Source organism: Musa acuminata, chromosome BXJ2-8 (genome assembly GCF_036884655.1).
Source record: "Musa acuminata AAA Group cultivar baxijiao chromosome BXJ2-8, Cavendish_Baxijiao_AAA, whole genome shotgun sequence".
Lineage (NCBI taxonomy): Eukaryota > Viridiplantae > Streptophyta > Magnoliopsida > Zingiberales > Musaceae > Musa > Musa acuminata.
This window is the reverse complement of record NC_088345.1, coordinates 44273991-44299312: the sequence shown is the minus strand read 5'-3', so window position 1 is coordinate 44299312 and position 25322 is coordinate 44273991. Positions and strand designations below refer to the sequence as shown.

The window sequence follows — 25322 nt, the reverse complement described above, 5'->3', positions numbered from 1 at the left end:
AGATTTAATGTGCCCCATTTTATGACAATATCTGTATTCCAAATTTCTATGTCTGGATTTAGATCTACTACTGTCAAATTCTCTTTTATCCATTCTCCTCCTAACAACCAGACCCTCAACCTGATTCTCTCTACTTTCCCCAGTGATATTTCTGTCTATCTGCTCCTTAGATTTCAGTGCAGATTTAATTTCTTGATACAAAACTGTTTCTTTTCCATAAATCAAAGTATCACGGAAATGCTTAAAAGATTAGGAAAGAGAACACAAGAGTAACAAAGCCTTATCCTCATCATCAATTTTTGCATCTATATTCTCCAAATCCATAACCAAAGAATCAAACTTATCAAGATGCGAGAGTATAGATGTACCTTTAGTCATCCGAAGCATATATAGACTCTGCTTCAAGTAGAGACGATTCTCCACTGTCCTCTTCATGTACAAGGCTTTAAGCTTATCCCACATGCTCTTAGCCGTAGTCTCCGTAGCTACCTCCCGTAAAACCTCGTCAGAGAGATTTAGAATGATGATTGATCGGGCCTTCTTATCTATACCCGCAAGCTCTTCTTTTGACATATCATCTGGAATGCTCTCAGCTCCCTGTAATACCAAATCAACTCCATCTTGAACCAGAATGGCCTCCATCTTGAGTTGCCACAAGCTGAAGTTAACATTTTTGTCGAATTTCTCGACAACAATCTTTGTTATTATCATCGTTGCCAAAAGATCCCAGAACCAAGCTCTGATACCAGTTTGTTAGAACTAGCCCTAGGAAATTTACCACAAGGTAATTTTGGTAACCCAACAAGACAATAAAATGCAAAGAATAAAAGCGAGACAAGAACACCAGAATACCAGATATACATGGTTCGGTCAATTGACTTTGACCTATATCCACGGACGAAAGATGATTAAATTACTACTGCAAAAGAGGGACAATTACAAATGCCCTATGCCATAAAACACCCGAAAATACTAAACAAGAAAAACCAAACTATAAGTCCAAACTATTTAACTGAGTATGGACTTAAACCAAAGCAAACACTTAGGTTTTTCTTGTGGTGCATCTGACTTCAAAGCTCATGCCCTTATTTATAGTTCCAAGACGAGACAATAAGTTTGATTTTTCCGATGTGGGACTATAGGATTTGCCAAACTAACACATCCTTTCGTCGATCGATCTTTATTCCAGCGTCTTTTCGTGATTTTCTTTACCAAAAACATGTTCTTGTTTCACCATTGCTCATTTGGTGATATCAAGCGAACTCGGGAGTGGAAGAACACAACGTACAGTGTAGCAGCATCCCCCTGCAAGTGGATGGCTCTGTGGCACCTCCTTTCAAGTAATGGTGGGGTATTCAGGGGGCCAATCCAGTGACAATGAAGACTACAAAGTGGATGATGTCAACATAATATTGTAAAGACGATGGTCATGAAGATGTTCTAATAGACACTCTCCACTGTCTCCCAATTATGCACACAAAGTTTCGAGTAGTCCCTTCGATTAGCAGGCAGCAGATTTCTGCTCTCTGTCTTTCAAAACAACATCTATCCTTATGATGTTTGATCACATTTGGAGTCTGCATTCACTTTGAATCAGTAAGGCAATGACATATGCAGCTATGACAAGAAGACAGATGTATCAAATGGCAGTGTGTGTGCGCCCATCAACTCCAACACAGTGCACAAATCTCGTATCTTCATTCAGGGAACAGTTTCCCTGTTCTGAATTAATCTATGATAAATCAACATGGCTTCAAATCTTCTCTTCGTCCGTTCAATGCCAAATAGAAAGTAATACAAAAAAGATAGAAAAAAGATCAAATATGGATCATAAAAATGAACCAATAAAGATCTAAAAATGACAGTCAAACGTATCTAAAACTGAAGTTTCGAAATCTGATATTATTAATCAGAGAAAGAAAGAGAAATAAATACCAGCATCTACAACTTGAGCAACCCCTTTGATGGCAGTCCATTACTGGTAACCCCAAGGAACAATCATTTGGTGATATCATTAAACAAAGAGCGAGTCAGATGAGACAACCTCCTCTTTTTCTAAGGTGGAGAAGAAAGCATTTGGAAGCAAACGCAGGTGCGGTAGTGCCGTTCTGGCTTGGAGAGCATTTGGGACATGGACTGGTGAGAGGGGAAGATGGATACAGATTGAGGAGAAGCCATTGCAAAAGCTCTTTTATCGAACTTTTGTTGCTTTGCCGAGGTGGACTTCACTCATGGTGGAATCAGCTGGTGTCTCTTTCCCCCGGCCAGGATTATTGTACATTGCTTGTGACAAGTGTGATGCCTACTTGGATAAATTGAACCTTATTTGGCTACACCTTAATTTGAGTTCGAGACAAATTTGATAGGAAATTACGGATCTCGATCCAATTCTTAAATAGGTAGTCGATAGAATAAAATTATCGAATATCAAAATTAATTATCTTTTGATTTATTGTTATTGGAGTGCTAATATTATCTTTTGAATTATTTGTAATTAATTCATTTCTTATTGACTTCTAAGAAATTAATTGCTCCAATTTTGATCTGAGCCAGTTATACTATTTTCAAGAAATCTCATAATTGATCATAACTTTACTAAATTGCATCAAAATTTACTCAAATTCTAAAAGGCAGGCAGGTCTTCTTGATAAGAAATTCTAGATAATTGATGAGAGAAAACAACTTCATTCACATTAGTGCTAACCAAAAAGTTTAACTATGGAAAGAAATGAATTCCTCCAAGAATTATCTTTGATCTATGTGTTACTTTGCTAATGGCTATTTACTCATAGAAATGTATTTGAACTTCAAATACTGGACTTGCTTTTGAATTAAAACCGAACTTACTCTTTGACTGATAATAATTCTTAAAGTGCAATAATATTATTAGTTGCTTGCTGTTAGCTAAAATATAAATATAGAAATACTATGTAGGGAAAAATAATAATTTCAATTTTGCTATCAAAACAGAGAAAAAAAGATTATTTTTAAGCCTGCTACGAGTAAAAAGAGAGTTTCTGGGACTATTTTAAGTGATTTTTTTGCATAAACCCAGGAAAAATCAATGCAAAGTGATTTTTTTTTACTGAAAAGTTGCTAATACCTTGGGAAAAAGGGTTAATTTAGGGTTTCTTTACTCATTTCTACCCCAGTAAATGAACTCAAATTGTTTGAAAAGTTGCTAATACCCCAGTAAAAATCTACTACTTCTGCTGAAGATCCTTATAATTCTCCTACTTCTTCTGTTGTCTCGTATCCTAGTCTTATTAATGATGTTTCATCTCCTTTCTTCAGAAAGAATCAGGATATTAGATAAGAAGATCATAATTCGTAATAAATTATTATCATAAAATTTTAAGTTTAGATTAAATTCATATAATTCGTAATAGATTTAATTAATTAATAATAATAATAATAATAATAAATAATTTATTATCATAAAAAAATTTTGGGATGAATTTTGAATCAAACATATTTAGATAAAAAAAATTAATTAATGATTATTATAATTGAACTGAATAAACTCAAGTTTCATCTTAATTAAATGACCTAACCAACCATTTAGGTTGAAAAAATATTTTTGATGATAAATTGATTACTTAACATATTTGCTCATATGGAAAATGCATTAGAAATTTTACAACAGTACTTTACTTAATCTAAAATTATTACATACATATATAAATATTTTTAACTCAAGAGTAGAGTTTATTGGACCATAGCAAACTTCCCTTCAACGTACTAATTAACACAACACATACTACTATCATGCAAAAGCTGGAATTTGTGACTTGTTCACCCCCCGAAACACAGCATCATCAGGCGCCGTAGAGATGAGCCGGAAGCTTTGGCTCGACCACGGCCTGGAGCCGCACCTTCCGCGGCGTCGTCAGCCCAAAGATCTCATCCATTTTCAGCTCCTCCGCCGTCATCCCCGGCGGTAGCCTCCATTTGAACCCGTGCAGCAGATTGGCCAGGCTCAGACGCACCATCTTCAGGCCGAGGCTGTTCCCGGGGCACATCCGCCGACCCGCCCCGAACGGCAGCAGCTCGAAGTGGTGTCCCTTCACGTCGATCGGGCTGCCCACGAACCGCTCCGGCCGGAACTCCTCCGGAGCGTCCCACACGGCCGGGTCGCGCCCGATGGCCCACACGTTCACCAGCACCCCCGTCCCGGCGGGGATGTCGTAGCCGTCGACGGTGGTGTGCTCGCGGGAGAGCCGAGGCACGAGCAGGGGCCCCACCGGGTGAATCCTCATGGTCTCCTTGACGATGGCCTCGATGTACGGCAGGCGGTGCACGTCCTCCTCCTCCACCCACCGGCCGCGGCCGATCACCCGGTCCAGCTCCTCGGTTGCCTTGTCGAAGGTCTCGGGTCGTTTGAGGATCTCAGAGACGGCCCATTCAATGGTCACGGTGGAGGTGTCGGTGCCGCCGGCGAACATGTCCTGTTCCGTCAGTCCAAGTGGAACAATATATTACCTAAATCGATCTGCGTAAAGACAACCACAACGGAGACAACGGATATATGCAGACCAGAATGAAGGCCTTGAGGCAATGCCGCTCGAGCTTGACTTCCAGACTGTGATCATCGGCCAACTCCAAGAGCACGTCCACCAGGTCCCTGGGGACGAACGCCTTCCCTTCTCGCCGACGCCGCTCGTTGTGCTCGTCGAGCACGTGCTCCAGGAACCTGTCGAACCTCTTGCCCACCATCTTCATCCTCTTCACATAGCCCTGCAGGTCCAGGAAGTTCAGCCAGGGTATCAAGTCGCCCACGTTGATGACGCCGTTGAGCAGCATCAGCTCCTCGATCATCTCCTTGAACTCCTCCTGCGGGACGATCGCCGCGGGCGCCCCCGACGACACCGACTGCTCCTGCGTGTACTTCCTTCCCAACACGATGCGGCTAATGATGTTGAGGTTGACAGTGAAAATGTAGTCGTTGAGGAGGACAGGCGTCTCTGTGGACCTGAAGAGGTCCCGGAGGAGGCCGCGCACCTCCTCTACCCGAATGTATTGGTAGGAGTCCAGCCTCTTGGGGGTGAGGAGCTCCATTATGAGGATCCTGCGTGCCTGCCGCCAGTAGGGGCCGTAAGGCGACCAGCTGATGTTGGAGTGGTTGTAGAAGGTGTACTTGCCGGCGACGGTCTTAGGGCGAGAGACGAAGGAGAGGTCATGGGTCTTGAGGAAGAACTTGGCCATGTCGACGGAGGAGCCGACGACGACCGGGAAGGAGCCGAAGCGGAGGTGCATCAGTGGGCCGTGCTTTTGGGAGAGGGCGGCGAGGGAGCGGTAAGGCAGAGGACCAATGAGGTTGAGGTTGCCAATGACAGGCCACGGCCTCGGCCCAGGTGGGAGGTTGAGTTTGTGGCGGCGGCGGCCGCGGTAGAGGCCTGTGAGGAGTGTGAAAACTAGGACAAGGGCCAAGTATATGGCCGACGATGGTATCTCCATTGGTGACGAGGAGGGAGGAAGAGTAGTTAATTACTTGTTGTTGTGATGGAGCTCATTTAGAGGTTTATATATAGATGGCCAAGCAATAATTTAGACATTATTGGTGATGACGAGCAGTCCTTAGCTGTTTGTCGATATATATGGTGATGACATTGATAATCCTTATATATAAGTATGTATAAAATTTAATTTACAAGGATAATTCTGATGTCTTGTCATCTTTTCTTTTCTTTTCTTTTCTTTTAGTGCTGTTCTGAATATTAAATTTAGTTCCACTGAAACGATGAAAACTACAATAAAAATTAATATATGTAAAATTCATCAGATGAATTTGTCATGAGATTTGTTCAATCTTCAAGCCCTAATTTACTTGTTATTCATCAAACTACTCCTCAGGAGCATGATAAGAAGATCGGCTAATCTTACTCGGCAAGATATAATTGATTGTTATTTGAAGAATTATCATATGTAATTTTGATATTAAAAATAATAATATAGTCTATGAACATAGCTTATGTCAAAACTAGAGATAGTAGGATCTGATTAGAACACGTTAATGAAGCTTATTTTTGGTCTTGCTATTACAATGATATCAACTCCTTCACCATGCAACAATTTACTATAGTTTAAAACGTTATCAGAGCATAAGATATTATCCTTTTCATTGTGTGATGTATGAGCGACATGTTGACAGGATAGAATTGAGTTGACATCTCTTTGGTTCATGTGGTCCTTTCGTACATCTATCAGCTATCACCGACTCAATGTGTGAGCTAATTAATGTACGGATGCTTAAAAATGACGTAAGCAAATCTCAATTCTAAAGAAAAATATCTTCTTCTTTTTTGAATTTATATTTTTGTTTCATCATTACTTTAATTTTTTTTAGTAGTTGTTAAAATATCTTTTAATTGGACATACAAAGTAACTTGTTGCTTCTTTTGCAACGGATCGACTTAATTATAATATTTTTTTATATATTTATAATATTTTTTAGAGTTAGAGTTCTAACTTTTGTTGAACTCAATTGGGTCACAAATCTACTCAAGAAACTCAACGTCTAATCCACAGTTATTCCTACAATATATTGTAATAATATTGGAGCTACCTACTTGTGTGCTAATCCAGTGTTTCATTCCCGCATGAAACACATTGCCATCGACTTCCACTTCGTGCGAGATCAAATTGTTAGACATCAACTCCGTGTTTCTCACTGCATACAGCTGATCAACTAGCATACTCACTCACAAAGTCTCTCGCCCGCAAACTTTTTTCATTTTATCGGTCCAAGATCGGCATCCTTAATGGAAGCTCAATCTTGCGAGGGCATGATAAGCAGATAAGATTTCCTCAAGGTAGTTGAGGAAATCTCTAAGTTATCAAGAGCTCGCCATCAAAATGAACCAGACAATTACATCTTATACATTTCATAGTTTTCTCTATAATTTCTTGAGTTTGGACAAAGACAGACCACCTACGGTTTGGTAAAGAATACAAAACTTTGACAGGGATTCTTTGAAGTCACCCAACAATGAAAATGAGATGCCGTGGCTTCTTTCTCATGTCTATGCTAACTAACACATCTCTCGTGTAGCAGCACAACTCAGTTTTGGAATACTCTTTCAGAACTCATTTATAGTTTGAACTCCTGAGGATAATAAAAATGGTGGTCGTGTGTTTTCTGCTAATATTTTGGTTAAGACTTTAGAAGTTTTGTCTTCAGAATTTGGGATTTGGTGGTTCGAGCTTTACCTGATGTAACAATAGGGTATGTATGTATGTATGTATGTATGGGTTAGAGTAGACGGTACGTATCTTGTAACACGTTTAGCCAATACCTTCGTTAAACCCAAACTCTCACTGTCTGTGTTGACTGCACTTAACATTGATAGAATGTCCTTTTACTCGAGTACACCGAGGCCGACAGTTTTCTTTCTCATGGATCCCCTTCACCTCTTAATTTTTAAACAAGCTTACAATTTTAAGTTTAGATTAAATTCATATAATTCGTAATAGATTTAATTAATAATAATATTTAGAATTAATTTTGAATCAAACATACTTAGATAAAAATAATAATTAATGATTGTTATAATTGAACTGAATAAACTCAAGTTTCATCTTAATTAAATGGCCTAACCAACCATTTAGGTTGAAAAAATATTTTTGATGATAAATTGATTACTTAACATATTTGCTCATATGGAAAATGCATTAGAAATTTTACAACAGTACTTTACTTATCTAAAATTATTACATACATATATATATATATATATATATATATATATATATATATATATATATATATAACTCCAGAGTAGAGTTTATTGGACCACAGCAAACTTCCCTTCAACCTACTAATTAACAACACATACTACTATCATGCAAAAGCTGGAATTTGTGACTTGTTCACCCCCCGTAACACAGCATCATCAGGCGCCGTAGAGATGAGCCGGAAGCTTTGGCTCGACCACGGCCTGGAGCCGCACCTTCCGCGGCGTCGTCAGCCCAAAGATCTCATCCATATTCAGCTCCTCCGCCGTCATCCCCGGCGGTAGCCTCCATTTGAACCCGTGCAGCAGATTGGCCAGGCTCAGATGCACCATCTTCATGCCAAGGCTGTTCCCGGGGCACATCCGCCGACCCGCCCCGAACGGCAGCAGCTCGAAGTGGTGTCCCTTCACGTCGATCGGGCTGCCCACGAACCGCTCCGGCCGGAACTCCTCCGGAGCGTCCCACACGGCCGGGTCGCGCCCGATGGCCCACACGTTCACCAGCACCCCCGTCCCGGCGGGGATGTCGTAGCCGTCGACGGTGGTGTGCTCGCGGGAGAGCCGAGGCACGAGCAGGGGCGCCACCGGGTGAATCCTCATGGTCTCCTTGACGATGGCCTCGATGTACGGCAGGCGGTGCACGTCCTCCTCCTCCACCCACCGGCCGCGGCCGATCACCCGGTCCAGCTCCTCGGTTGCCTTGTCGAAGGTCTCGGGTCGTTTGAGGATCTCAGAGACGGCCCATTCAATGGTCACGGTGACGGTGTCGGTGCTGCCGGCGAACATGTCCTGTTCCAAGTAGAACAATATATTACATAAATCGATCTGCTTAAAGACAACCACAACGGAGACAACGGATGCATGCAGACCAGAATGAAGGCCTCGAGGCAATGCCTCTCGAGCTTGACTTCCAGACCGTGATCATCGGCCAACTCCAAGAGCACGTCCACCAGGTCCCTGGGAACGAACGCCTTCCCTTCTCGCCGACGCCGCTCGTTGTGCTCGTCGAGCACGTGCTCCAGGAACCTGTCGAACCTCTTGCCCACCATCTTCATCCTCTTCACATAGCCCTGCAGGTCCAGGAAGTTCAGCCAGGGTATCAAGTCGCCCACGTTGGTGACGCCGTTGAGCAGCATCAGCTCCTCCATCATCTCCTTGAACTCCTCCTGCGGGACGATCGCCGCGGGCGCCCCCGACGACACCGACTGCTCCTGCGTGTACTTCCTTCCCAACACGATGCGGCTAATGATGTTGAGGTTGACAGTGAAAATGCGGTCCTTGAGGACGATAGGCGTCTCTGTGGACCTGAAGAGGTCCCGGAGGAGGCCGCGCACCTCCTCCACCCGAATGTATTGGTAGGAGTCCAGCCTCTTGGGGGTGAAGAGCTCCATTATGAAGATCCTGCGTGCCTGTCGCCAGTAGGGGCCGTAAGGCGACCAGTTGATGTTGGAGTAGTTGTAGGCGGTGTACTTGCCGGCGACGGTCTTAGGGCGAGAGACGAAGGAGAGGTCATGGGTCTTGAGGAAGAACTTGGCCATGTCAACGGAGGAGCCGACGACGACCGGGAAGGAGCCGAAGCGGAGGTGCATCAGTGGGCCGTGCTTTTGGGAGAGGGCGGCGAGGGAGCGGTAAGGCAGAGGACCAATGAGGTTGAGGTTGCCAATGACAGGCCACGGCCTCGGCCCAGGTGGGAGGTTGAGTTTGTGGCGGCGGCCGCCGCGGTAGAGGCCTGTGAGGAGTGTGAAAACTAGGACAAGGGCCAAGTATATGGCCGACGATGGTATCTCCATTGGTGACAAGGAGGGAGGAAGAGGAGTTAATTACTTGTTGTTGTGATGGAGCTCATTTAGAGGTTTATTTATAGATGGCCAAGCAATAATTTAGACATTATATATATATATATATATATATATATATATATATATATATATATATATATATATATATATATATATATATATATATATATATATATATATATATATATATATATATCAAAGTTCAGCAATGTTGGATGTGTCATCCAGATCCCTTTTTTCACAGTAATCATGATGCAGACATGTTTTGTCCGGTCCTCTTCTCAAGGACGAGAAGTCCTTAGCTGTGTGTCGATATATATGGTGATGACATTGATAATCCTTGTATATAAGTATGTATTGTAAGAAATTTTGATGAAGCCAACTTGTGTTTCTAAATCATTGTAATAGAAACACAATAAACTAATGCGGAAACGAAATAGCGTACCTCCGGCCATTGTCGTCAAGAATTTCTGCAGAGGTTTCTTCTTGAACTTTGGTTCTTCTCGGCTCAGAACTCTCACTTTAGATGGTGTAGGAAAGCCTTTCGCTTCAAAGAGATGATTGAGCCAAGGGACCAAAATCCTCATGTATATATAGATGTTCTCCCATCAAGAACATTTATCATCACCAAATCATAACGTTCAAGAATTAATTCAGATTTGTAACGTTTGGACCATAATGAAGAACTTTAATAATATTAAATATTTAATTTAATAATAACGGTTTCATGTTTAAAGAATAAAAAACTGAAATCATTTAAACCATAATTAATGAAGAAATTCATGATAATCAATTATGAATCTTAGTGATAACAGTTATATTATTATTAAATTAGATATTTAATAATAACGGTTACATTCTCCCACTTGGTCCATACGTCTATCTTAATAATTTGAATTAATTTTTCTTGAACAACTTTCTTAAGAAATAAATACACGAATCATAGCGATAAGTCCTCTAAAATCGAGTATTATCATCCATGTATCACGATGTATTTAGTTTCTTAATCTTAATATGGTAATATTACTTAATGAATAAACCTTATGTTTATTCTTTGTCCAGCAACAATATATTTTCTCAAAATAATATGCGCATGAATGAGAAAATTTCACAATATATATAAGAGTTTCAATATCATTACAAAGTGGAACCAAGTCCCATTTTCTCTACATGATCCTTGAATTTCAGATGTGGCATGCCTTTAGTCAAAGGATCAGCAATCATCAATTCAGTGCTAATACGTTCAATGATCACTTTCTTTTCCTTTACACGTTCTCTTATGGCTAGATACTTAATGTCGATGTGTTTACTTCGACTTCCATTTTTATTGTTTTTAGCCATAAAGACAGCAGCTGAATTGTCACAGAAAATTCTTAATGGCCTAGAAATAGAATCCATGATTCTAAGCCCAGAAATGAAACTCTTAAGTCATACACCATGTGAAGTAGCCTCAAAGCAGGAGACAAACTCAGCTTCCATGGTAGAAGTAGCAGTCAAGGTCTGCTTAGCGCTTCTCCAAGAAATAGCTCCACCGGCCATCATAAAAATATATCCTGATGTTGATTTACGAGAATCAACACAACCGGCGAAGTCTGAATCTGAGTAACTAATCACATCCAGATTGTCTGTATGTCTATACATAAGCATGTAATCTTTGGTTCCTTGTAGATACCTCATCACTTTCTTTGCAGCTCTCCAGTGGTCCATACCTGGATTACTCTGATATCGACCTAGCATCCCCACAATAAATGCAATATCAGGTCTAGTACAGACCTGAGCATACATAAGGCTTCCTACGACAGAAGCATATGGGATGTTTTTCATTGATTCCCTTTCAAAATTGTTCTTTGGGCATTGGTTCAAATTGAACCTATCACCTTTCACAATGGGAGCAACACTTGGTGAACAATCCTTCATCCGAAATCTTTCTAAAAGTTTATCAATATAGGTTTCTTGTGATAGACCTAAAATGCCTCGAGGTCTATCTCTATAGATCTTAATGCCAATGACATAAGATGCTTCACCCATATCCTTCATGTCAAAATTTTTAGAAAGAAATTGTTTCACCTCATGCAGCAAATCCTTATCATTGGTTGCAAGCAAAATATCATCTACGTATAAAACAAGGAAACATATTTTACTCCCACTAACCTTCTGGTATATGCATTGATCCATGAGATTTTCAACAAATCAGAATGAAGAAATCACTTCATGAAATTTAAAATACCATTGGCGGGAGGCTTGTTTTAAGCCGTATATAGACTTCCTAAGCTTGCAAACCAAGTGCTCACCAACACTAGAGGAGAAACCTTCAGGTTGTTTCATATAAACCTCTTCCTCTAGATCTCCATTAAGAAATACTGTTTTCACATCCATTTGTTGCAACTCAAGGTCAAAATGAGCAACTAATGCTAAAATAATATGCAGAGAATCTTTCTTAGATACAGGAGAAAATGTCTCCGTATAATCGATTCCCTCTTTTTGAGTAAATCCCTTTGCAACAAGTCTTGCCTTGTATCTCTCAATGTTGCCTAACGAATCTTTCTTAGTTTTAAAGACCCATTTGCAACCAATGGCCTTTGCTTCATTAGGCAACTCTACAAGATCCCAGACTCCATTGCTCATCATGGAATTCATCTCTTCTTTCATAGCATCATGCCACAAATTTGACTTTTTGCAACTCATGGCTTGTGAAAATGTTTCAGGATCATTTTTGGCTCCAATATTATAGTCCGATTCTTGTAGATATACAACATAATCACCAGGAATTGCTGATCTTTTATTTCTAGTAGATCTGCTTAATGTTGTACCAATGGTTCCTTGAGGAACTTGTGGTTCAACTAGTTGTTCAGGAGCTTGTTGTAGTTCCTGAACTGCTTGATCTATTAGAATACTATCAACAACTTGTGGAATTTCAATGATTGGTTGTTCAGCACTAGTTTGTACTTGAGGAGTGCTATGAACTATAACCAATCTATCATTTGATGTGGAAGGTTGAGATTCTATATGATCATGTGCGGAAACTATGTTCCTGAAATGATCGCTCCCACTAATCACATCATCCTCAAGAAATTTAGCGTTTCTTGATTCCATAATCCTAGTTGTGTGAGATGGACAATAGAACCTGTAACCTTTGGACTTTTCGGCATATCCAATGAAATACCCACTAACAGTCCTCGGGTCCAGTTTCTTCTCTTGTGGATTATATATCCTGACTTCAGACGGACATCCCCAAACGCGCATATGTCGCAAACTCGGTTTCCAACCTTTCCATAATTCAAATGGTGTCTTTTGGACAGCCTTGGTTGGAACTCGGTTTAATATATACACAGCCGTCTTTAGTGCTTCAGTCCACAAATATTTAGGAAGATTGGAGTTGCTAAGCATACTCCGCACCATGTCTAATAATGTTCGGTTTCTTCTTTCTGCAACACCATTCTGGTCTGGAGAACCAGACATAGTGTATTGGGCAATAATCCCATGTTCTTGAAGAAACTTAGCAAAAGGACCAGGTGCTTGTCCATTTTCAGTATATCTACCATAATATTCTCCACCCCTATCTGATCTCACAATTTTAATTTGCTTACCACATTGGTTCTCAACTTCAGTCTTAAAGACTTTGAAGGCATCTAATGCTTCATTTTTATTATGAAGCAAATATATATACATATATCGTGAGTAATCATCTATAAAGGAGATGAAGTATTTCTGACCATGTATGTCCATGTCTGGACAACATATATCAGTATGAATTATTTCTAATAAGTCTGAACTCCTATTAGCACCCATTTTGGACTTATTGGTCTGTTTTCCTTTAATACAGTGCACACAAGTCTTAAAATTAGTAAAATCAAGAGTACTAAGTACCCCATCTTTAACTAATCTTTTAATTCTCTCTATGGAGATATGTCCTAATCTCTGATGCCATAATATAGAGGAGTCCTCATTAATATTACACCTCTTAATGCCAGCGTGAACATGCATTGAACCTTGAGTATTATCATTTTGTAATAAAATACGGTAAAGACCGTCAGACAAAATACCATTCCCAACACAATCAGATTTATATAATAAACGAAATGATGTGTCTTTAAAATTAAAGGAATATCCAAATGGTACGAGTCTGGAAACAGAAATTAAGTTTCGTGAGAAACTTGGTACATAAAAGGTTCTTTCCAATTTTAAAACAAAACCACTACTTAAAGTTAAAATGCATGTTCCAATTGCTTCCACATGTGAGCCCATCTTATTTCCTGATAAGATGCTTTGCTCACTTCCCACTGGCTTCCTTAGGTTTTGCATACCCTGCAAAGAGTTTGCAATATGGATTGTTGATCTAGAGTCAATCCACCAGGTGTTAATATTAACATTGACCATATTAGATTCATAACATACATATGAGGTTGGTTTACCTTTCTTTTCAAGCCATTGTTGGAATTTCGTACATTCCTTCTTCATGTGTCCCTTTCTTTTACAAAAGAAACACCTTGCTTCTTTCTTGATATCAGCTTGGGGTGGTATTTTACCTTTTCCCTGCTGATAAGCTTTTTGATTGGCTTGATGTTTGTCAGTTTTGTTCTTCCCTCGAGTGGTTACCATCAATGCACTTTCACCCAATTCCATTACTAGCCTCTCTTCTTCTTGAACACACATGGTCATTAATTCATTAATTGACCATTTGTCCTTATGTGTATTGTATGAAATTTTAAAAGGGCTATATTGAGGTGGAAGGGTGTTCAGAATATAGTGCACCAGGAAGGATTCTGACATATTAACCTCAAGTTTCTTAAGTTGAGCCGCAATATCTCGCATTTGCATTATGTGCTCACGCACACCCTTTATGTTGGTGAGTCTAAGTGATGAAAATTTCATAATAAGGGTGCTTGCTAGTGCCTTATCCGAAGTGATGAATTGTTCATCGATAGCCTTTAGCAAGTCTCGGACATTTTCATGCTGGTCAACAGAACCACGTATGCCAGCAGTTATCTTAGTTTTGATAAACATCACGCTGAGCCGATTGGATCGCTCCCATCGCTCATATAACGCGATCTTAGTTAGAGTGCTGGTATCAGTGACTATAGGTGGTTCGTCTTTTCTAATAGCATAATCAATATCCATCCACCCTAAATGGAGGAGAGAACCCTCTCCTTCCATATCTTATAGTTATCACCACTAAGTTCGGGAATATCACATCGAATATCAGAGAAATTAATAGTTTGAGAAACTGCATAAAATCAAACATGCTTATGTCAAAATTTGAAGCTTAATAGACTAAATTACATGTTTTACCAATGTGAAACATGCCAAAAATATGAATCTCATGACATAAAAATTGCCTGTGGGCTAAATTCTTAATTCAAATAGATTCATATGGTCTTCATGATAAAACTATCAAATTATATTCCAATTCATAATCCCTGTGGGTAAATTATGAAAATAATCTGATATTTTATCCTGATTAATTATATTAAATATAATAAAAGATCCTGTGGGATAACAATTATTATACGAAATATAATCAGTCACAATATAATGTCTAATTACTTATGTGATCCTTATTTTAACTTTATATATAATTTTAATTAATTAAGGATGCTGTGGCTAATTCTTAATTAATTAAGATTATATGGATCACTAGACATTTTAAACATAAAAAATTTGCTCATAAACATAATTTAATAGAACTAAATATGCATACATAATATGAGCATTTTACCAACTAAAATGTTGAAAATGATATTTCCTCATGATTTTCAACAAAATATATCAACAAGTTTCCAAGAAGAAACCAAAATCAATTCATTTTCATGGCATAAAAATGAAAACTTTTTCATATCAAGGCAGAGGTCATTCGGCTCTGATACCAAATGTAAGAAATTTTGATGAAGTCAACTTGTGTTTCTAAATCATTGTAATAGAAACACAATAAACTAATGCGGAAACGAAATAGCGTACCTCCAGCCATTGTCGCCAAGAATTTCTGCAGAGGTTTCTTCTTGAACTTTGGTTCTTCTCGACTCAGAACTCTCACTTTAGATGGTGTAGGAAAGCCTTTCGCTTCAAAGAGATGATTGAGCCAAGGGACCAAAATCCTCATGTATATATAGATGTTCTCCCATCAAGAACATTTATCATCACCAAATCATAACGTTCAAGAATTAATTCAGATTTGTAACGTTTGGACCATAATGAAGAACTTTAATAATATTAAATATTTAATTTAATAATAACGGTTTCATGTTTAAAGAATAAAAAACTGAAATCATTTAAACCATAATTAATGAAGAAATTCATGATAATCAATTATGAATCTTAGTGATAACAGTTATATTATTATTAAATTAGATATTTAATAATAACGGTTACATGTATAAAATTTAATTTACAAGGATAATTTACAAGTATGTATCAAAGTTCATTGTGTGATGTATGAGCGACATGTTGACAGGATAGAATTGAGTTGACATCTCTTTGGTTCATGTGGTCCTTTCGTACATCTATCAGCTATCACCGACTCAATGTGTGAGCTAATTAATGTACGGATGCTTAAAAATGACGTAAGCAAATCTCAATTCTAAAGAAAAATATCTTCTTCTTTTTTGAATTTATATTTTTGTTTCATCATTACTTTAAGTTTTTTTAGTAGTTGTTAAAATATCTTTTAATTGGACATACAAAGTAACTTGTTGCTTCTTTTGCAACAGATCGACTTAATTATAATATTTTTTTTATATATTTATAATATTTTTTAGAAATATCAAAACATCATAATTGATATAGAAGTCAAATATTTTACATATTCTTATGGTCATTTTACTATGTGAGGTCCCAAAATCTAATAATGAGGGTTTACTATCGTGAGGTCTTTATTTTTTACTTTTTTATTTAAAATTTTAAAAATATCTTTATAATTGGTTTAATTGTTTACATTGATCTGGTTAACTTAATTCGAACCCAATCGATCTAAGAGTTGTTTTGTCCCATCTTAATCATGGTCTGGGTCGAATTGATATAGGTCAGATTTTATGAAACGGATTATTTTATTCTTCAACTGCTAAGAGATAAAAATTCTTTTTTTTCCATTCTAGATTAAGTAAGCAGAGGAATAAGCAAACAAGCTAGGGTTAGAGTTCTTGACTATAGCTAATGTGAGTTCTGAGAACAAGCAACTAAACAGCTCAAAGAGTATATTATAGGCTTAAATGCATTAGAAGAGCTAAGGCAACATAGTTAATTTGCCATAAGACTCATTGAACATGGTTTAAAGTTAGAGAAATCAGGGTCCACAACAACTCCATAAATGTGATAAGTATTGAGTTCCAAAAGTCAACAAGCAATGGAACAAGCAAATAAAGAACTCACTGATACTTCAACAAACTCCTAAGACATAATAAACAAGCAATAGAACAAGCTTTAGTCAATAATATATAATATAGTACTTGAGTGAGGAATCAATCCTATATACATTACATTCAAGGAGGCAGAGGCATCGCGAAAAACTCAACATTAATACTTGAATGAGGAACCCTATACACATTTAATAATGTGTAAACTGTTTGGTCACCTATTTCCATAAAGTGTCCCTAAACAGTAATATATATTTATTTTCTTAGTGGAGTCTCAATGGGTGCTTATGCTGTTGTGGATAGAATCAAGAATGCTTAGCCCACTATGCTTCTAACACTTACGGAGTTAAACACTATTGGCAGGACAAACTACTTAGGCGACCTCGCCTATCATTGTTGTTTCCTTTTGTACTGCTTTATATTCGTATCCCGCATTTGCTCATATTGATTCTCTTGCATCACATCTAAGGTCTTCAGATTACCCTATATACTCAACGAGAATGATTGAGACTGGACTATATTCAAAACTCATTTCATCTTTCGATTAGCGAATCAATATTGAATTTATAACTCCTTACAATTGACGCCATTGAGTCAGATCCTGATCTTACTTTTGTTGAAACTATTTTAGATCTTGCTTTTGTTTATTCTATTGGTTCTTCTTCCTCGAGATGAACAACTTCTTCTTGAGTTGAGTTTCCTATCATTGCTACTAATGACTTAACCTCTGATTCTTTGATACGACAATAGTCAACTGAACATTACTTTTTCAATCGAAAACAAAAGCACCCAAGGCGCCATCCGGATTTGGTTGTAGCCCGTGAATGCGTCTATGAAAGTAAGGAGCTCATAGCTCGTGGTGGCGTCAACCGGCTGGTCGACTCTCGGGAGTGGATAGCAATCTTTGGGGCATGCCCGGTTGAGGTCGGTGTAGTCAACGCACATCCTCCAGCTTCCATTAAGTTTTTTAATGAGGACTACATTCGACAGCCACCGATGATATTTCACTTCAGTGATGAATCCTGCTTTTTTAAGGCGGTCGACCTCGTCGCTGATCGCCTTTTGCCGGTCGGAAGTGAATCTCCTTGGCCTTTGCCTCACTGGCCGAGCCATTGGGTCGATGTTGAGCTGGTGTTGGGTCATGCCTGGGTCGATCCCGGGTATCTCCTCTGGGGACCATGCAAATACATCGGCATTTTCCCTCAAGAAATCAATGAGCTAGAGCTGATCTACTTCGGGGAGCGTTGCCCCGACTTTTATGGTCTGATCAGGCCAGTTCCTTTTTAAGGGTACCTCGGTGATCGGCTCGGGTGGTTCCAGATGCTCCGACGCTGCTGCTCCTTCTCGGGCATCCATAACTTGGTGGGGGCACGACTTTCTTGCGAGGGCCACCGCTGTAAGATAACACCGTCTTGATTCTCCCAGATCACTTCGGGACTCCCCGATCCCCATTGGGGTTGGAAATTTAATAGCCCGGTGATAGGTGGACACCACTACCTTCAGCTTGTTGAGTGTCAGCCGGCCTTGGATGACATTATAGGCCGAGGGTAGATTGACTACCATGAAGGTGGTCATTATCGTTTTGGCCCTCGGCTCTTCCTCGATGGTAATAGGGAGGGCGGTGGTCCCGAGCGGGGAAATAGAGTCGCCCGTGAACCCGGTGAGCGCTGACGCCATGGGTTTAAGGTCCTCGTCGGTTAAGTCGAGTTTCCTGAAGGCGTCGAGGTAGAGCATGTCAGCGGAGCTCCCAGTGTCCATTGTTACCCTTTTGACCTGAGCATTGGCTATCCAGACGGATATTACCAAAGCATCGTTGTGATGGGATCGCTCGGCCTCTTCTGGCTCGAAAATAATTTCAGGCTCGAGCTCGATTCAGGGGCATTTCTCAACCATGCTCCGAGCGTAGGCCTTCTATTAGTTTGGCAAGTCTCATAGTCCCACATCGGGAAAATCAGACTTGTTGTCTCGTCTTGGAACTATAAATAAGGGCCTGAGCTTTGAAGTCAGATGCACCACAAGAGGTACCACAAGTGGCACCACAAGAAAAACCTAAGTGTTTGCTTTGGTTTAAGTCCATACTCATTTAAATAGTTTGGACTTATAGTTTGGTTTTTCTTGTTTAGTATTTTCGGGTGTTTTATGGCCTAGGAACATCTTCCTAAGGCATTTGTAATTGTCCCTCTTTTGCAGTAGTAATTTGCTCCTCTTTCGTCCGTGGATGTAGGTCAAAGTCAATTGACCGAACCACGTATATCTGGTGTTCTTATCTCGCTTTTATTCTTTCCGTTTTATTGTCTTGTTGGGTTGCCAAAATTACCTTGTGGTAAATTTCCTAGGGCTAGCTCTAACAAACTGGTATCAGAGCTTGGTTTCGGGATCTTTTGGCAACAATGACAATAACAAATATCGTTGTCGAGAAATTCGATAGAAATGTCAACTTCGGCTTGTGGCAACTCAAGATGGAGGCCATTCTAGTTCAAGACAGAGTTGATTTGGTGCTACAGGGAGCCGAGAGTATTCCAGATGATATGTCAAAAGAAGAGCTTGCGGGTATGGATAAGAAGGCCCGATCAAGTATCATTCTAAATCTCTCTGACGAGGTTTTACGGGAGGTAGCTACGGAGACTACGGCTAAGAGCATGTGGGACAAGCTTAAAGCCTTGTACATGAAGAGGACAGTGGAGAATCGTCTCTACTTGAAGTAGAGTCTGTATATGCTTCGGATGATTGAAGGTACATCTATACTCTCGCATCTTGATAAGTTTGATTCTTTGGTTATGGATTTGGAGAATATAGATGCAAAAATTGATGATGAGGATAAGGCTTTATTACTCTTGTGTTCTCTTCCCCAATCTTTTAAGCATTTCCGTGATACTTTGATTTATGGAAAAGAAACAGTTTTGTATCAAAAAATTAAATCTGCACTGAAATCTAAGGAGTAAATAGACAGGAATATCACTGGGGAAAGTAGAGAGAATCAGGATGAGGGTCTGGTTATTAGGGGGAGAATGGAAAAAAGAGAATTTGACAGTAGTAGATCTAAATCTAGATCTAAATCCAGACATAGAAATTTGGAATGCAGATATTGTCATAAAATGGGGCTCATTAAATCTGATTGCTTTAAATTGAAAAATAAATTAAAGCAAAAGAAAAAAATTTGTTGAAAAAACTACTGAATCCGCTGAAATTAGTGTAGCAACTGATGAGATTGTTGGAAATATTTTTTCTGCTATTGATGATAGGACGAGGTCTAAAAAATGAATGGATTTTAGATTCAGGTTGTTCTTATCACATGTGTCCCAATAGAGATTTGTTTTCCACATATGAATCTTGTAATGGTGGAATTGTTTTGATGGGCAATAATGTCGCATGTGATGTTGTTGGTAGAGGTACAATCCGAATTAAAATGCATGATGGTATTGTGAGGACGCTCACTAATGTTAGACATGTTCCTGATTTAAAAAAGAATCTCATCTCTTTAAGCACCCTAGAGGCCCTTGGGTGTAAATACACAACTGAAGGTGGAGTTATGAAAGTTTCTAGAAGTGCCCTTATTGTTATGAAAGCTTGTAGGTCTGGTAGCTTGTATATTATGCAGGGAACTACTGTCACAGATTCGGTTGCAGTTTCGTCATCATCATTGTCTGATTCTGACATCACCAAATTATGGCATATGCGTTTGGGTCATATGAGCGAAAAAGGTTTGAGCATATTGAGCAAAAGGGGTCTACTTTGCGGACAGAGTATTGAGCCACTTGATTTTTGTGAACACTGCATTTTTGGAAAGCAGAAAAGAGTCAGCTTCACTTCTCCGGCAGTTCACAAAACGAAAGGTACTCTTGACTATATTCATTCAGACCTTTGGGGTCCAGCTCATGTTCAATCTAAGGGTGGTGCCAGGTATATGTTGACTTTCATTGACGATTATTCCAGAAAAGTTTGGGTTTATTTTCTGAAGCATAAAAATGATGTTTTTCTAATATTTAAACAATGGAAGGCTTTGATTGAGAAGCAAACAGGTAAACAGATTAAGCGGCTTCGAACATATAATGGCATGGAATTTTGTGAAGGTGATTTTGAAGAATTCTGCAAAAATGAAGGAATTGTTCGGCATCGCACTGTTAGGATGACGCCTCAGCAAAGTGATGTGACCGAACGTATGAACAGAACACTCTTGGAGAGAGCAAGGTGTATGATCTCAAATGCAGGGTTGACAAAGGACTTTTGGGCAGAGGCGATTAATATGGCCTGTTACGTTGTCAACTGCACTCCTTCTACAGCACTTAACTTTAAAACTCCGGAGGAAGTTTGGTCAGGTACTCCTGCTGATTATTCTGATTTAAAAATTTTTGGGTGTCCAGCATACATGCATGTAAATGAAGGAAAATTAGAGCCTCGAGCTAAAAAATGCATTTTCCTTGGGTATGCTTCTGGGGTGAAAGGATACAGATTATGGTGTTCTGATCCCAAATCCCCAAAATTTATAATCAGTAAAGATGTTACTTTTGATGAATTATCTATGTTATCTTCCAAAGAGGATTCTACTAGTTGTACAAATGATAGTGCGCAGAAGCAGGTGGAGCTTGAGATTGGTAGTTCAGATTCTTTTAAGTCGAACTCTTCTACACAAAGAATGCCAGTAGGTGGTCTCGAGCCTATTGACGCAGATGATCCAAAAGAAGAGCAATATTCCATAGCCAAGGATAGACCACGAAGAGAAATTCGACCACCACAGAGATATGCAAATTTGGTTGCATATGCTTTATCTGTTGCAGAAGAGACAAGTGAAGTTGGTGAGCCTACTTCCTACTCAGATGCAGTTTCTTGTGATAATTCTGCTTAGTGGTTGATTGCGATGAATGAAGAAATTGAATCTCTCAATCGGAATAGAACTTGGGATCTTGTGAAGCCGCATTCGGGTAAGAAAATTATTGGATGCAAATGGGATACCATTGCTGAGGGAAAGGTCCTTGTTCAAAAAATTCATACAAAGGACAATTCAGCTGATATGTTTACGAAGCCTCTTCCGATTTACAAGTTCAAGCAGTGCTTGGACTTGGTTGGTGTTCATTGTTGGTGATTGCTCGTTGGGGTTGTTATGAAGAAGGTGGAGCAAGTTTTGTTGGGACATGCCAAGGTGGAGATTTGTTAGTTTGGCAAGTCCCATAGTCCCACATCGGGAAAATCGGACTTGTTGTCTCGTCTTGGAACTATAAATAAGGGTCTGGGCTTTGAAGTCAGATGCACCACAAGAGGTACCACAAGTGGCACCACAAGAAAAATCTAAGTGTTTGCTTTAGTTTAAGTCCATACTCATTTAAATAGTTTGGACTTCTAGTTTGGTTTTTCTTGTTTAGTATTTTCGGGTGTTTTATGGCCTAGGAACATCTTCCTAAGACATTTGTAATTGTCCCTCTTTTGCAGTAGTAATTTGCTCCTCTTTCGTCCGTGGATGTAGGTCAAAGTCAATTGACCGAACCACGTATATTTGGTGTTCTTGTCTCGCTTTTATTCTTTTTGTTTTATTATCTTGTTGGGTTGCCAAAATTACCTTGTGGTAAATTTCCTGGGGCTAGCTCTAACACCTTCCTCGCCGCTGAGCTGCTACCGTCGGCTGCTGGTCTCTCGGAGATGACATCGATTTGCCTCTCGATGGGCCCCCTAGGCCGCGGGGTTGCTTCTCGAGGTTCCTTGAGGTAGCGCCCAAGGTGGCCTCTTCGGATCAGGTCCTCGATTTGATTCTGGAGGTCGCAGTAGGTCTCTGTGTCATGGCCGTAGTCTCGGTGGAACCTGCAATATTCAGACTGATTTTTATGAGTAGCTTTCAAGGGGTTGGGCTGCCGCAAAAGGCATTTTTCCCTGATTTGGAGAAAGATCTCAGTACGAGATGCGTTCAGGGGGAGAGGCGGTGGTCTCGGTAGTGGCAACTCTGGTTGGTCGGGCCTTCTATGTGGTCGCACCGGGGCTATCGCGATCGTTCCACGGGATTGTTCCACCCTTGGCCTTTTCCCATCCACGCGTTTTCCCGCCACTAGAGCTTCGACGGTGATGTACTAGTTGGCGCGCTAAAGCATCTCGGGGACGGTTGCAGGTGGCTTCTCGACCAGCGACTAGAAGAGTCTTGAAGTCTTCAAGCCCATTAGGAACGCCTGCGTGATTAAAGAGTGGTGAGCATCCGGGAATCCCCGGATTTCAGTGGCAAAGCATGCCACAAATTGGGAGAGCGACTTGTCTTCGCGTTGAGACAATGTGAGTAAAGCAGCCATGGAAGGCCTGGGCCGCATGTTGGTGAGGAAATTCTGTTCGAACTCCCTTGCGAGCTGGACGAAGGATGAGATCAAGGAGGGGCGTAGCTGATTGAACCACGTTCGGGCTGGTCCCCTGAAGGTGGTCGGAAATGCGTGACGCATTAGGGCATCAGACGTGCCGTAGAGGGCCATATGAGCTCGGAACACGGTGACGTGCTTCGCGGGGTCGGAGCCGTCGTCATACACCTCCAATGCTGGTAACCTGAGGTTGAGGGGGACAGGCTTGTCCCGTATTTCTTGAATGAAAGGTGATCTGCCCGAGTTGCCTTCGCCCGGCTCGCCCCGCGACTTTTAGAGCTCGCGTTGGAACTCGTCCAGGCCCTGGTTGACCTGGGATAGCTGGGTCCTGAACGAGTCATCCGCTGAGTCAAACGATATGGTTTCAGGCTCGGAGGGGGGTGGAGCAATCCAATTGGGTGTGGGAATGCCCTGCTTAGGCGGGCCTCTCGGGTCCGTCATGTGCTCAAGGGCTTCTCCTATCCCGACTTGCTCCTTGCTCGGCCCTTATAGTACTGGATCGACCGAGGGAGCTGCTAGTCGGACAATCTGAGGAATTAGGGGTACGAGCATCTGCATCATCTTAGCCATCACTTGCACTTGCTTAGTTAAGCTGAGGAATGCCTCGAGTGTTATGGCCGAGGTTCCCATGGCAAGTCTGGGAGGTGACCACCCTGGGTTATTGAATAGGCGCCAGTAGCGATTTGGCGTCATGGCCGGGATCCCCCGTCTTTGAGAATGGATAGGGACGGATCTCCGGACCTGACAGAGGGGGGACCCGACAGAGGGGTGACCCGTCGGTGGTTCTCCCTCGGGAAAAGCCTCTGCGGGATGCTCCTGTGACATGGCTCTCCTTCTAGCGCTAAAAGTGTTGGGGAACAAATGTGCCATGGTTGATGAGTCAGCACGGCTTGGTCCACGGGTCAATGTCGGGAGCCTCCTGCCGGTTGAGCTGGTTGTCAGAGCCGATTAGATCCTCGAATCGGGGGGTGGGTTGGTCGATGACTCGCCACGAGGGCGTCGGTCCGCCACTCCCGAGGTTGGGCTGCCTTCCTAAAAAATAGCTTTCGTTGGGTAATCCCCGACTTTGGCCCCTCCGACGAGTGTTGGCTTTGATGAATCGACAACAAAAGCACCCACCGCATTAGCTTCAACGTTAGTACTATCTGTTAGAAATCACTGAAACTAACTTGTGTTTCCAAATCGTTATAATAGAAACACAATAAAAACTTATGCGGAAACGAAATAGCGTACCTCCAGCCATTGTCGCTAAGAATTTCTGCAGAGGTTTCTTCTTGAACTTTGGTACTTCTCGGCTCAGAACTCTCGCTTTAGATGGTGTAGGAAAGTCTTTCGCTTCAAAGAGATGATTGAGCCCAGGGACCAAAATCCTCATATATATAGATGTTCTCCCATCAAGAACATTTATTATCACCAAATCATAACGTTCAAGAATTAATTCAGATTTGTAACGTTTGGACCATAATGAAGAACTTTAATGATATTAAATATTTAATTTAATAATAACGATTTCATGTTAAAGAATAAAAAAACTGAAATCATTTAAACCATAATTAATGAAGAAATTCATGATAATGAATTATGAATCTTAATGATAACAGTTATATTATTATTAAATTAGATATTTAATAATAACAGTTATATTCTCCCACTTAGTCCATACGTTTATCTTAATAATTTGAATTAATTTTTCTTGAACAACTTTCTTAAGAAATAAATACATGAATCATAGCGATAAGTCCTCTAAGAGCGAGTATTGTCATCCATGTATCACAATGTATTTAGTTTCTTAATCTTAATATTGTAATATTACTTAATGAATAAACCTTATGTTTATTCTTGGTCCAGTAACAATATATTTTCTCAAAATAATGAGCACATGAATGAGAAAATTGCATAATATATAAGACTTTCAATATCATTACAAAGTGGAACTAAGTCCCATTTTCTCTACATGATCCTTGAATTTCAGAGGTGGCATGCCTTTAGTCAAAGGATCAGCAATCATTAATTCAGTGCTAATATGCTCAATGACCACTTTCTTTTCCTTTACACGTTCTCTTATGGCTAGATACTTAATGTCGATATGTTTACTTCGACTTCCACTTTTATTGTTTT

The 25322-nt window shown here is 40.3% G+C and overlaps 2 protein-coding genes across 2 annotated transcripts; both read right to left on the bottom strand.

Moving 5' to 3' along the window:
- Positions 1-3635: 3635 nt before the first annotated feature.
- On the bottom strand, positions 3636-5505 carry LOC135619583 (trimethyltridecatetraene synthase-like). Its single transcript, XM_065121727.1, has 2 exons — positions 4537-5505; positions 3636-4448 (listed from the first exon to the last, which is right to left on the bottom strand). Exons 1-2 carry the CDS (start codon positions 5455-5457, stop codon positions 3819-3821), a joined length of 1551 nt encoding a protein of 516 aa, XP_064977799.1. The 5' UTR covers positions 5458-5505; the 3' UTR covers positions 3636-3818.
- A 2271-nt stretch (positions 5506-7776) lies between these two features.
- Positions 7777-9576, bottom strand: LOC135619582 (trimethyltridecatetraene synthase-like). Its single transcript, XM_065121726.1, has 2 exons — positions 8603-9576; positions 7777-8522 (listed from the first exon to the last, which is right to left on the bottom strand). Exons 1-2 carry the CDS (start codon positions 9521-9523, stop codon positions 7893-7895), a joined length of 1551 nt encoding a protein of 516 aa, XP_064977798.1. The 5' UTR covers positions 9524-9576; the 3' UTR covers positions 7777-7892.
- Between the last annotated feature and the right edge of the window lie 15746 nt (positions 9577-25322).

Excerpts from the sequence above, each read along its gene's own strand:
- LOC135619583 (XM_065121727.1), bottom strand. The coding sequence starts at position 5,457 with ATGGAGATACCATCGTCGGCCATATACTTGGCCCTTGTCCTAGTTTTC. Across the intron at positions 4,449-4,536 it reads GCCTCAAGGCCTTCATTCTG|GACATGTTCGCCGGCGGCAC; the intron begins GTCTGCATATAT and ends CTGACGGAACAG.
- LOC135619582 (XM_065121726.1), bottom strand. The coding sequence starts at position 9,523 with ATGGAGATACCATCGTCGGCCATATACTTGGCCCTTGTCCTAGTTTTC. Across the intron at positions 8,523-8,602 it reads GCCTCGAGGCCTTCATTCTG|GACATGTTCGCCGGCAGCAC; the intron begins GTCTGCATGCAT and ends TACTTGGAACAG.